The following is a 14,510-nucleotide window of genomic DNA, read 5'->3' on the forward strand; positions in this document are numbered from 1 at the left end:
AGTTTGTGAAAGTTTTTATCATGGATGAGGGTTAGATTGTATGAAATTTCTGTCTGCATCTATTGATAGGATTATATGATTTTCCTTCTTTGGCCTGTTGATATGATCAATTACATTAATTGGTTTTTGAGTGTTGAACCAGCCTTGCATAACTGGACTAAATTCCACTCGGTCATGGTGTCTCTTCTTTTTATAGATTGTTGCATTTTATTAGCTAATATTTTGTTGAGGATATTGGCGTCTATATTCCACAAAAGATATTTGCCTGTAGTTTTCCATTCTTGTAGTTTCTTTGTCTGATTTTGATGTTAGGATAATGCTGGCTTCATAGAATAAATTTGAAAGTTTTCACTCTGCTTCATTTTCTGGAAAATATTACAGACAATTGGTATAATTTCTCCCTTAAATGTTTGGCAGAATTTTACAGTCAATCCATTTGTGATGGCGTGCTTTCATTTTGGGTGATTATTAACGAATGATTCAATATCTTTAATAGATACAGGTTTATGCACATAATCTATTTCTCCTTGTATAAATCTGGTTGATTGTGTTATCAAGAAATTGCTCCATTTCATCTAGGTTACTAAATTTGTGGCCATTGAGTTGTTAATAATCTGCCTTTATTAGGTTTTTAACGTCCATGAGATCTGTAGTGATGGCCACTCTTTCATTTCTGTGAGCAATTTTTCTTTTCTCCCCCTTTTTAGGTAACCTGGCTAAGAGTTTCATTGGTCTATTACTTATTGGTTTTATTAATTTTATTGGTCTTTTCAATAAACCAGCTTTTGGTTTTATTGATTTTCTCTATTGAGTTCCTGTTTCCAATTTCATTGATTTCTGTTCTAATTTTCATTATTTTCTTCTGCTTACTTTTGATTTAATTTGCTGTTTTTCTAGTCTCGTAAGGTGGAAGCTTAGATGATTGATTTTTAGATCTTTTTTCTTTTCTAACATATGCATACAATGCTGTAAGCAATGCTTTCACTGCATCCCACAAATATTGGCAAGTTGTATTTTCATTTTCATTTAGTTCAAAATATCTTTAAATTTCTCTTGAGAATTCTCTGATCCATGTATTATTTGGAAGTGTGTTTTGGGAGTTTTCCAGGTATCTTTCTGTCATTGATTTCTAGTTTACTTCTATTGTGGCCCAAGAACACACTTCTTTTGACTTCTATTCTTTCAAATTTTTAAAGGTGTGTTTTGTGATTCAGAAAGTGATTTGTCTTGTGAATGTTCCATGTTAGTTTGAGAAGAATGTGTATTCCTCTGTTGTATGAAGTATTCTATAGATGTCAATTAGACTTAGTTGATCGATTCAGTTCAACTATGTCCTTGCTGATTTTCTGCTTAATGGGCTTGTTAATACTTTTTTTTTTTCTTTCTTTTTTTTTTTTTTTTTTTTTGAGACAGAGTTTTGCTCTGTCACCCAGGCTGGAGTGCAGTGGCATGATCTCGGCTCACTGCAACCTCCACCTCCTGGGTTCAAGCAATTCTCCTGCCTCAGCCTCCCAAGTAGCTGGGACCACAGGCACGTGCCACGACGCCTGGCTAATTTTTTGTATTTTTGATAGAGATGGGGTTTCACCATGTTGACCAGGCTGGTCTCAAACTCCTTACCTCGATGCATCCACCTGTCTCTGCCTCCCAAAGTGCTGGGATTGCAGTCATGAGCTGCCACGCCCGGCCCTGCTGTTAATTACTACTTGAGGTGTGTGAAAGTCTTCAACTATAATAGTGGATTTGTCTGTTTCTCCTTATAGTTCTATAAATTTTTGCCTCATGTATTTTGACACTATGTTTTTATTTTTGTTTTTGAGACAGAGTCTTGCTCTGTCGCCCAGGCTGGAGTGCAGTCGCAGGAACTCTGCTCACTGCGAGCCCCGCCTCCTGGGTTCACGACATTCTCCTGCCTCAGCCTCCCAAGCAGCTGGGACTACAGACGCCCGCCACCACGCCCAGCTAATTTTTTTCTGTATTTTTAGTAGAGACAGGGTTTCACTGTGTTAGCTAGGATGGTCTTGATCTCCTGACCTTGTGATCCGCCTGCCTCGGCCTCCCAAAATGCTGGGATTACAGGCATGAGCCACCGCGCCCAGACTCTTGACACTCTGTTTTTAGGTGCATACACACTAAGGATTGTTATGTCTTCTTGGAGAATTGACCCCTTTATCATTATGTAATGCCCCTCCTTATCCCTGATAATTTTACTTACTCTGTAGTATGCTTTGTCTGAAATTAATACAGATCCTTCAGCTTTCTTTTGATTAGCGGTGTTCACATAGTATAGCTTTCTCCATCCCCTTACATTTTTTAAAAATTTTATTGTGGTAAGAACACTTAACATGAGGTCTACCCTCTTAACAAATTTATAAGTGTACAACACCATGTTGTGAACTATAGGCACAGTGTTGTATGCAGAACTTAGTAATCTTGTATAACTGAAACTTTAGACCTATTGACTAGTTACTTCCCATTTCTTCCTTCCCTAGCTCTTGGAAACCACTACTCTACTCTCTACCTAGATACTATGTGTTTCATTGTTTTAGACACTCATGTAAACAGAATTACGCAGTACTTGTCTTTCTGTGACTGGCTTATTTCACTTAGAATTACGTCCCCAAGGTTCATCTATGTTGTCACATACGGCAGGATTTTAAAAAATGTTTTTTAAGGCTAGTCAAGTGAAGCACTGGGAGGGGAGAAGGAACAAAGAAATCTGTAACTGGTTGTGACCAATTAGTAGAAACATCACTGCACTTGGATCAGCTTAGATTTCCTTCTTTTTTTTAAGGCTGAATAATATTTCACTGTATGCACGCCTATAATCCCAGCACTTTAGGAGGCCGAGGTAGGAGGATCAGTTGAGGACAGGAGTTCAAGACCAGCCTGGCCAACACAGTGAAACCCTGTCTCTACTAAAAATACAAAAAATAGCCAGGCATGGTGGCGCATGCCTGTAATCCCAGCTACTTGGGAGGCTGAGGCAGGAGAATCGCTTGAACCCAGGAGGTGGAGGTTGAAGTGAGCCAAAATCTCTAACTTATGTTTTCGGTTGAATCTAGATGTTTTGTAACAGGTGATTTCTTGGTTATCCCCTTCTTTTCTTTTTTTTTTCTTTGTTTTTAATGGTTCATTCTGAATCCTAGCTATCTAATCTGCCACACTGATAGAAGCAAAAGTCCATCCAATTATTTTTTCTGTACTTACAACTAAGTTTGTTCCCTACTTGCTGGATTTTTCTCCTTCCCAGAACCAGGTGTGAGAAATGCTTCTACACTTTGTACCTTCCCCTGTCCTTTGGTATACTCCTATGCTTGCTCTGTTCTATAGCACTCACTCTATCCCTTAAAAGATACCCCAACTCTCAGTCAATGGTGATGGTAGTTCCTTTTTGACTAAAGGAACACTCATTCTTTGGTTTCTTGCCAAGGACAGAATTTAGCTTGTGTCTCTTTTTAAACATCTTGGGTCTCCTTCTGCTTCCTCCCATTTCTGAACACACACACACATACACACACACACACACACACACACACACACACACACAGTCTTCTTCCTACCCATTTAAACATGTTCTCTTTGTTGGCGTGTTTAAATTTTTATTCACTGACATCACTATTTCAGCTCTCTCTCCTATGGAATTGCAATACTCTTTTTTGTTCCTTGGGATTCCAGGTTATGGCTCAGAGCTAAATTCTTTTCTTCCTCCATTTACAGCGCTGCCCACATACTGTTCCGTCATTTGCAGATTGATTAGTTACTTCTGCAGCTGTTGCCATCAGTTACAAATGGCTTTAGACGAAGAGATAGGCATATGAAAATACTTTGCAAATTGTAAAGCCTTCTACAATGCTAAGGGCCATTCAGGCATAAGATATACACTATAATTTAGGTTTCAGCAGAGGCAAATGCCCCTGACTTTGATTGTGTAAAAAAAAATATCTTAAAGGCTTCTGAAGCTGAAAAGTGGTCTATACAAAAAGAGAAGTCTTTCAGGGGGAAATAGAGCACCCAGTTCAGAAGCTGCTGCCAATTTGATTCTTCCTACATTTGAATAAGCAAATCCATTTTAATCCACTACTAAAGAGAAAAGAAACACTGAGAAGTCTTCCAAACTTCTGTTTCTTAGTTGTTTCCATCTCTCCCAATTTGCTGTTGTGCCATAGGCTAAGAGTATAATGACCGCCATGCACCCATGAAGCATGGTTTGGAAGAGTAGAAGGAATTACAGGGCTGGTGGAGAATATAAACAGGGATCTCCCAGAAGTTCATGTTAATTCAAAATAATTAATTAATCATGACAGCCAGCCTGTGGTTCCAGGGAAAAGACTGGGAGGAGGCAGGTTTCCGATGTGCATATCTATGTAGAGAACTAAGAGACCTTATAGACACAGCAGAAAGAACATTGGACTAAGAATCTGAAGACTGTTCTTGACAAAAGAAAAATGGATCACAGAATTGTCCCTTGATGAAAACAGCTCCTTTCTGGCTGCAAGGTGGCCTTCCAACTCAGACACTATGATTCTCTGATCATTACCAGTTGACACGGTTTTGTCAGAGTTGAAAAGTCAGCCCTTGGTTAATGTTTTTGGTTTATTGGTTTATCTCAATTCCCTGGGCTTTAATATCTGTGTCTCTGTATTTGCGTGAAGTCAACCACTGTAGTTGATGTAGGCCAGCCTGTCCTTCACCAAGGCACTAACTCTATTCTGTGATACGAGAAACACCGAAGTCCTAAAACAGCATAATGGAAGCAAGACTGGATTTTCCAATGTTGCTTCTGAGGCAAGTCCCTGATTACATGCAACGTTGTCCCTTCTCTCTTTTCCACAGCACTTGCCAAACACTTCAGCATCAGGAGCTCCAGAACTTTTTCACAGTGCTCTTCACACACAAAAAGCGTAAGAGTAATGCCTGCTTTTCTAAACATTTCAGAATACATTTAATAAATTCTGTTTGTCTTTCAGTCTTCAAGTCCCAGATTTAGGGGCACAACGAGAAAGACCTGCCGTTTGTATTCTACGGAACACTGTAACTTCCTGCTATGAGCGTCACTTCCTTAACGTCTGATTGACTCCAGGCTAATGAAGTCTATGTAATCAGTGCAGAAATTCTTCTCAGTATCCCGGTGTATGACCTACAATTTAATTTTGTCATCTTCTTTCATATCATGGTTATAGATTAGATCTAGATTGGGGCTCCCCAGCTCCTTGATCCTAGAAAGGGAATCCATTGGTTTATTTTGAGTCATGCCTACTTGGAGAGCCATCTCCAAGCACTCTTGCATTCAGATGCACAGGCTTGGGCTGGGAATTGCTCCAAACCACCCTAGATCAGGACCTCTGTGGCTTTGTAGAGCTTTCCAGTGGCAAGGCTACATCTGTCTTCCATTTCCATTCCTGCCTGTAACCATCTGTCCTTCCAATTCTTCCAAAAATGGCTTCAGTCAGAAAAATAGCTCATTTGAGATCTGGCCTTCCGGTTTGCTTTTCCTAGCTAAAACTTGTTTCTCCCCTAACACTAGACTGCAAACTTCCTCTTCCTGACAGGACCTAGTAGGCCTTTTTAAATTTGGGCTCCAGCACCTAGAACAGTTCCTGGCATCCAGCAATCACTTTATATTCATTCAAAGAGTAACTGACCCTGTTTTCCTTAATGGCCACTGAATCACTGAATATAGTTCACTGTTCTGTGTTAGTTGTATATTCTATCTCGCAATATTACTACGACTAATCTGATTTCTTCTTCTTTCCCTCCCTACAGTCCTCCCTCCCTCCCTCCTCTCCCTTCCTCCCTTTGTTGGGATCTCCCTGCTGAAACTGATTTATAAATTTTCCCCAGAGTGAAACCCATTTCTAAAACAGTACTTTGAGTAAGGTTCTAAATTATAAAATATTCACATGTCCCAGTCCTATATCAACTTTATTTTTTATTTTTATTTTTGAGACAGATTCTTGTTCTGTCGCCAGACTGGAGTGCAGTGGCGTGATCTTGGATCACTGCAACCTCTGCCTCCTGGGTTCAAGCGATTCTCCTGCCTCAGCCTCCTGAGTGGCTAGGACTACAGGCGTGCACCACCACACCCAGTTAATTTTTGTATTTTCAGTAGAGACGGGGTTTCACCATGTTGGCTAGGATGGTCTCGATCTCTTGACCTTGTGCTTCCACCATGCTCGGCTAATTTTTTTTTTTTTTTTTTTTTTTGTATTTTTAGTAGAGACGAGGTTTCGCCATGTTTGCCAGGCTGGTCTTCTGACCTCAGGCGATCCATCTGCCTCGGCCTCCCATTTGCTGGGATTAAAGATGTGAGCCACCACGCCTGGCCTATATCAACTTTTTAAAGAATGCAGCACTACCAGGTTGATGCAAATTCATCTTGTCTACATTACCTGAGGTCAGGAGTTCGAGACCAGCCCAGCCAACATAGCGAAATCCTATCTCCACCAAAAATACACAATTAGCTGGATGTGGTAGCATGCGCCTGTGGTCCCAGCTACTCGGGAGGCTGAGGCAGGAGAATCGCTTGAACCCAGGAGGTGGAGGTTGCAGTGAGCCAAGATCAGGCCGCTGCACTCCAGCCTGGGCGACAGAGTGAGACTCCATCTCGAAAAAAAAAAAAAAAAAAAAAAGAAGTTAAACACAGAAAGCCACATGTTGCATGATTCCATTTGTAGGAAACATATGGAACAGGTGAGTCCACAGGGACAAAAAAGCAGAAAGCAGGCACTGCAAGGTGTCGGGGATAGGGAGTGAACTGCTTTATGGACACAGGTTTCCTTTTGGAGTGATGAGAATGTCTTCTGGAACTAGACAAAAGTCATGGCTACACAACAGTGTGAATGCTATCAAATGTTACTAATGGTAAATTTTGTTACGAAAATTATACCACATCAAATATATAGTACCTTACATATAAGCATTCTATAAACTTTATATATTTTTTTAAATAGCAAAATGAACAAAATTGTCTCTCAAACAGGCAATCACCTAAGTATATTATTAAATACATTTTTAGGCCGGGTGCGGTGTCTCACGTCTGTAATCCCAGCACTTTCGGAGGCCAAGGAGGGTGGATCACTTGAGGTCAGGAGTTCAAGACCAACCTGGCCAAGACAGTGAAATCCCATCTCTACTAAAAATACAAAAATTAGCCGGGCCTGGTGGCGGGCACCTGTAATCCCAGCTACTTGGGAGGCTGAGGCATGAGAATTGCCTGAACCTGAGAGGCAGAGGTTGCAGTGAGCCGAGATCACACCACTGCACTCCAGCCTGGGCAACAGAGCAAGACTCATCTCAAAAAAAAAATTATTTATTTATTTTTTAAATCACTGAATGTTATGCAGCCTTTGAAGAGCATGAACATGATCTACAAGTACTCACATGGAAAAATGTGACAGCGATAAAAAGCTTCAGATCAGCATATATGGTATGACTTATGTTAAGTCATGTTATAACACACATGCTCACCTATAATCCCAGTACTTTTGGGGGCTGAGGGGGGAGGATTGCTTAAGGACAGGAGTTTGAGGCCAGAATGGGCAACATTACACGACTCCATCTCCAGAAAAAAAAAAAAAAAAAATTAGCCAGGCTTGATGGTGCACACCTACTAGTCCCACCTACTCAGGAGACTGAGGCGGGAGGATCACTGGAGCCCAGGAGTCTGAGGCTGCAGTGAGCCATGATGGTGCCACCGTACTCAAGCCTGGGCAACGGAGTGAGATCCTGTCTCTAAACAAAAACAAAAACAAAATAAAATAGGTCGGGCGTGGTGGTTCACCCCTATAATCCCAGCACTTTGGGAGGCCAAGGCAGGTGGATCACCTGAGGTCCAGAGTTTGAGACCAGCCTGGCCAACATGGTGAAACCCCGTCTCTACTAAAAATACAAAATTAGCCAGGCGTGATGGTGCATGCCTGTAATCCCAGCTACTCGGGAGGCTGAGGCAGGAGAATCGCTTGAAACCAGGAGGTGGAGGTTGCAGTGAGCTGAGATTGTGCCACTGCACTATAGCCTGGGCGACAGAGCCAGGTTCTGTCTCAAATAAATAAATAAATAAATACAAATAAAATAAAATAAAATAAAATACACACGTTCATGCACAGATATGTGCCTAGAAAATGACTGGAAGGATAATACAAGAAAACTGAGAACAGTGGTTACCTCTGGCATGAATAGCACAGAGGGGCAGGTAATGACCCCCCTGCTTTTTTTAAATTTCATACCCTTCTATATTGATTTTGTGTGTGTACAATATATAGCACTTTGGGGTTTTTAAATGTAAGTTCAGAGTTAACAGTGTCACATGGCAGTCAAAAAATTCAAATCTGCTCCTAGATGGCGTTACTAGAAATAAACAATCTAGAACATGGGAGGTAATGACCAGATTTCAGAATTAGAGTGTACTGGCTTTATAACTCTTATGAGGCGTCAAACTTGTCACTTTCTCAGTGTAAAAATTCTTCAGTGTCCGAGAGTGGTTTCTGCACATGGTCACAGGGACAAGGTGAGTTCTGCTGCACAGAGGGTAGAGCGTACCAGAAGTGGTCACCAAATATTTGCTCAGTATTCTCAGAGTCCCAAATACCACGTAAGGCAAACGACGTTTTAAGCTTTTGTTTAGCCTTTCTCGTTAACTTGTTTAAGAATGTTTTAAAAAAATTCAATTAATAGGCTGGGCGCGGTGGCTTATGCCTGTAATCCCAGCACTTTTGGAGGCTGAGGCAGGCGATCACTTGAGGTCAGGAGTTCGAGACCAGCCTGGCCAACATGGTGAAACTCTGTCTCTACTCAACATACAAAAATTAGCCAGTCGTGGTGGGAGGTGTCTGTAGTCCCAGCTACTCAGGAGAATGAGGCAGGTGAATTGCTTGATCCTGGGAGGTGGAGGTTGCAGTGAACCGAGATTGCGCCACTCCACTCCAGCCTGCATGAGTGATCAACTCTGCCTCAAAAAAAAAAAAAAAAAAAAAAAAAAAAACGAGAAAAAGAAAGAAAAAGGAAAAAAAATTAAATTAATAGAGGAGCATAATATAATATTAAAGAAAACCCATCCACAAGCCTGAACTCTTAAAAAAAAATCATTTTATTGATCCTTTACCATACAAAATTTATTCAAATTACACCCATTTGAAGTGGTAAGATCACAGCTAGAGAACAGGTCACCCTGTAACAAATCTATTTACAAAATCCATCATAAAAGCTTTTTTTTGTGGTTGTTTTTTACATTATATTACATATTTTCTTTTTTAAACTAGCATACAACACAAAGCTAAACTGATTCGTAGTTTGCCTACTCCCAATTTTGGGAGAAATACTTCCTTTTTACAAAATCACGTACCCCGTAGGAAGAGAAATTCCCACACCCTGACAATTGCCACCCGACTTACTCTGCAAGCCATCTTCCTTCAAATCCCTCCTTCTCATACACACGAGTTGTCATGCACACACTGAATTCTTATTTTCTTTTTCCTGAAAGCTTAAGCTTTAAATACTGCAATTTTATTTACAGATCTACACGTACAACAAAAAAGAAAACAAGAACCACAACAAAGAACAGAAAAAACAACAAAACGAAATAACACTCTTAAAAAATTACAAACCAGCTAGAAAGTATTCTGGCAGTGTTTACAAATTAATTGCTATTTTTGTACAAAATTGCTAAATAATGAAAATGTGAGTAGACTACATATCCACTTAAATAAAACGATTGCTATGCACAACTCTGTACATATAAACACATACCTAACACTGTTTGACAGCTCATGTGTTGCCCTTTATACATTTTATTTTCTAAGGCTCACGCAGTCATAATTCGCACACTTGTAACTTTTAGCCATTTCGTGTGTGAGCTTTAATAGCAGCAACTCAATGGTACCAGGAAACCTGCATACTTAGTACTTAAAGTAACGCAAATACTGTAGTACTAACCCACTTTGTGTGCCGGATACTAAGTCAAAAAGAAAAGTACTTAATGCAAACAAAATACAGTATGGACATCTAATTAATGTACACCAGTTAAGCCCAGTAACTGGAAAAAAAATCTTATGCATGAAGGAACTTTTAAGACTTATTAGTATTCCTTTCATTTTTAAAACAATAAATACGGCATTACATTATGAAAAATTTCAACAAAACACACAACAATCTAGCCAGGTGAGCTCAGTCTTTAGACTTTGGAAAAAATCAGCTTTGTGCAGCTGGCAAAGAGAATTACACAAAGCTGGAAGCAGAGGCAGCTAACCAGATGAGATAAATATGGGAAATGGGGAAAAGCTTGGCATAAATGGTTTCCCATACAGGAAAAAACCCCACAGTGCATTTCCAGTAGGCACTTGACACAAAGCTCCCTCTCCCTCCCCCACCCCAATGCTTCATCTAGGACCACACCGACATTTTGTACCAAGTCCAGTGTGTGTGAGGGGAGGAGGCCAGGGATGGAGGCTGAAGAAGAAAAAAGGAAGATAGTCTGCACCTTTGTTTTTCTTCCCAAACATACACCCACGCATACCCACACAAAGAGTTTAAAGTGCTGGTGTCATCTGTCTTGACCCCACCACCACTTTGCATATTGTGGAAATCTACCTGGAGTAAACTGGCTGGGGCTCTTGTGGTTTTTTGTTTGTGTTTTTAAAATTTTTTCCTAAGGGATATTTTCAATTCAATTAAACATATGAGTTGAGTGCCTACTATGTGCCTACCATTGGGTCAGGCACATAGCATTTCAATTTAACTGTTCGTTTTGAGGTTTGTTCTTGATCTGACTCCCTCATTCCCGCAGTCCTTAGCATCCAAGGAATGGACCGGAGATACTACGCCATATTCCCAGGGGGAGATGGCCACTGCCACTTGCCCGAGGGAAGGCCATTCTTGGACACAACTGGTAGGATTTGCAGCTGACACAAAGCCTCCAACTTGGGACACCATTCCTGAAGAGTAAAGCGGGAGACGCCCTGGCATTGTTTTGCTTCATTTTCTACGTCCCCGACTTCCCTTGGTCCAACTGATTCCTTCATAGAGGAAGGGGAACAGGGTCTGGCCAGAACTATTCCAGCCCCCGACACAGGGCTGCTCCCTGTTCCTGCCAGCTTAAGGAAATGCCACTCACACAATGGGGATGTCTTTCTCCCTAGAGGTCTCTCCATCTGACCCCATCCTGAGAAGTGGTCTCCCTGAGTGCGGTGTAAGAGAGCCCTTTCCCCCGTCACAGGGGCCCGGGAAGCCCAAGGATGGAGGGACCCATGCTTGCTGCTCCTTGGGGCTGTTACGTCATCTGACATGGTTCTCCTTTCCAACGGGCCGCCCATGTCAGCAACCCCCAGGACTGACTCGCTCCAAGCTCCCCCTCCTGGGAATGGAAGCACGATGGGACAAAGCTCCTTGCAGAGGCTGATAAACCTTAGATCACACAGGTTTAGATGCTCGATCAGTAGAGGTTCTCTCCCTCTGCTTAAGTAATGTGAATTTGCAAAAACCGCTTCAAAGTAAACAATTAAATTGAAATGGTGATGGGTGCCACAGGAATGCTTAAATGGCAGCTAAAACAATAAAAAGTCTAAAACAATCCACAAAGAACTAAGTAGGCATTTGCTACAAATCAACTGGAAACTCACAAACACATTGGGGACAGGGGAATGGGAGTGGTTCATGGAGACAGGAAAATCCACAACAGCTTAGAGTGGCAGAACTCTACTAGTCTTCTGTATCTGCAACAAGTATATTTGAAAACAGGTTCTTCATCCAGAAGGCTGTGGAGGTTTTCTTGACCTCCTACTGGGACACACAGTTCATAGCTTAAACTGAATTATGACAGTAATTTAAATATTCCTAAGAAGAGCTGAAGAAATCCATTTCATACTTTTGCATGACTTCAAGTTTGCATTTGCTGCAGTTCCATTCCATATTAGCAGACCCCAAAGACATGCATTCTGCGGAGAAGGCACGGCTTGAAATGCTATTAAGGAAGATTGCTGTTTCCCAGCGGGCCAGGTGGCCAGACCCCATTCTACAGCCCATCCGTCAGGCACAGCAAGCCAATCCGGGGAGGAAGGAGGAAGGAAAAGTCGGGGTGAGAGACACCTGATTGCACATTTTCTCACTTGCTGACTTAGCCAGGAGATCTTGGAGCCTGGAGTAAAGCAGGGCTTTCCCAAGGGAGCCTGCAACTGTGCGTTTAGACAATTTGTTTATTAATTTTTTAAAAAATTCATTAAAATGTCAGCTTTCTTCTGAAGTTTGTAGTTTACTTCATGATACTCTCTTGGAGGAAGAAGGTAGGAAGGGACAACAGTGCATGACAGATGTTCTGGTTCCATGATAAAAAAATATCGGTTTTTAAGGAGAGTTCACACGAAGCATAATCAACTACACATGAAGTCTTCCACCAGTGGGAGCTTTTCCAAATCGTAAGCATCAAAGAGATCGCTGATGCCTTCCTCCTCCCCGAGGCTCAGGAGATAGTCCTCTTGCAGCAGGGGAGGCAGTAAGTTCACAAACGGTCCTTCTAGGTTGGAAGGAATTTGGTCCTCAGTCTGCTGTAAGAGGTTGGCTGGGGAGGCCAGAGGAGAAAGGTTTCCCATAGAAATCGAGCAATCGCTATGTCCTGAGTTGGTTGAAGCCAAGTCTGAAAGGAAAACATGGGCGGAAACAAAAAATAAGTTAGAAAAATCAAATGAATTTTTCTGGAAGAATGTATATGTTGCTGTTAGAAGAAAGCATGCGCCTTCTGCTAATAATGACAATGAGATGACTTTATGATGCAGATCACCTTTTATGCTAACAGGTACAAAAAAGTTCCTTGCCACCCCTCTCCCCCTTTTAATTTTTGAGACGGGGTCTTATTCTGTTGGCTGGAGTTCAGTGGTGTGATCATGACTCACTGCAGTCTTGAACTCCGGGGTTCAAGGGACCCTCCCACTTCAGCCTCTCAAGTAGCTGGGACTCCAGGTGTGAGCCACCATGCCTGGTTAATCTTTTTTTTTTAGAGACAGGGTTTTGCCACGTTGCCCAGTCTGGTCTCGAACTCCTGGGCTCCAGTGATCTGCCTTCCTTGGCCTCCCAAAGTGCGGAAATTACAGGTGTGAGCCACCACGCCTGGCCATCTTTCTTTGGCCCTAGTCTACTCACTCATTTTTCAAATAACTAGTCAATAAACAAGAATGCCTATAGCTTCAACGATGAGAGGATAACAAGTTCAAATACTTCTCTCTGCTATCTAGGTCATTGTTTAAAGAAAATCAAAACAAAACAATATATATATCCTGAAAAGTTGACTTCCTAGTAGAAACTCACCAACTGAAAAAAGCACTTTTTCTTAAGAGAAGGCGTCTTGCTATGTTGTCTATGCTGGAGGGCAGTGGCTATTCACAGGCAAGCATAGCTCACTCTAACCTCGAACTCCTGGGCTCAAGTGATCCCTGTTGCCCCAGCCTCCCTGTAGCTGGGACTACATGCAGAATTCACTGATTTTAACTCAGTCTTTTTTGAACAACCAGCTTATTAAAAAGATCTCTAAAAATACATTTAAGACATATCCACTTTGGATTTCTGTGGTGAAAAAAGATGGCCTTTTGTTTTACCATTTCAGGTGCTGTACTTTTGCTCAGTATTAAATCAGACTTATTCACTTAAATCACCCTTATTCTCGCTGCTATATAAGGAGACAATAAGAAAAAAAAAAACTGCATGTATATCCTCAAGCTAGGAAATGGAAAAACATATATACTGCAAAGAGCTTCCTTTGCTCTTTGCAGAGCGGGAAGAAGTTAGACTTCTTTTCTTTTCATGTTTCTGAGACGGAGTCTCGCTCTGTTGCCAGGCTGGAGTGCAGTGGTGGATCTCGGCTCACTGCAACCTCTGACTCCCTGGTTCAAGTGATTCTCCTGCCTCAGCCTCCCGAGTAGCTGGGATTACAGGCACACGCCACCACGCCCAGCTAATTTTTGTATTTTTAGTAGAGACAGGGTTTCACCATGTTGGCCAGGATGCTCTTGATCTCCCGACCTCGTGGTCCACCCGCCTCGGCCTCCCAAAGTGCTGGGATTACAGGCGTGAGCCACCGTGCCCGGCAAGACTTATTTTCCTAAGGTTCTCCTCCCATATCCTTTCCCCATCTCATTGGGGGGAAAATAAGACAAAAATTCTCCAACAAAGGCTTTTCTCGGCAAACCTTTTTCATTTCCCTCTCTGATGAGCTCTGCGGTGTCATTCAAAGGTGTGCGGTCAAGTGTCTCTGATGATCCACCAAGACAGTTCACAGCTTTGCTCCTCACTTTAGCTGGTTTTCAAAAACACTGCGAGGAAATATTCTCTGCCAATAGCAAAAGTCTGAAGTGACTCCATAAGTGGGTGAAGGAGCCATTTTTCCAAAATCATTATTTTCTTCTGCAAACCAGTCAGAATGTCTTTTAGAACATGTTACCTAATAACAACAGAAGTTTTTGTTTCTTGCCTAGGCTTGTGGTTCCAATACAGATGGTTCTAGTCACCCTCATTTTTAACATAGTTTC

At 41.7% G+C, this 14,510-nt stretch overlaps 1 protein-coding gene across 6 annotated transcripts in view; it reads right to left on the bottom strand.

The window, feature by feature from the left end:
• Positions 1-9,067: 9,067 nt before the first annotated feature.
• E2F3 (E2F transcription factor 3) overlaps positions 9,068-14,510 on the bottom strand; it is a 90,823-nt gene continuing 85,380 nt past the window's right edge. For all 6 annotated transcript variants that reach the window (XR_012434211.1, XM_074038811.1, XM_045390551.3 and 3 more), the window contains one exon: positions 9,068-12,625. Coding sequence is in view for 5 of the 6 variants with exons in the window: in XM_074038811.1 (XP_073894912.1) it covers positions 12,363-12,625 (263 nt within the window). In the remaining variant the exon portion in view is untranslated. The remainder of the gene's footprint in view (positions 12,626-14,510) is intronic.

Source organism: Macaca fascicularis, chromosome 4 (assembly GCF_037993035.2).
Source record: "Macaca fascicularis isolate 582-1 chromosome 4, T2T-MFA8v1.1".
NCBI classification, from domain to species: Eukaryota; Metazoa; Chordata; class Mammalia; order Primates; family Cercopithecidae; genus Macaca; species Macaca fascicularis.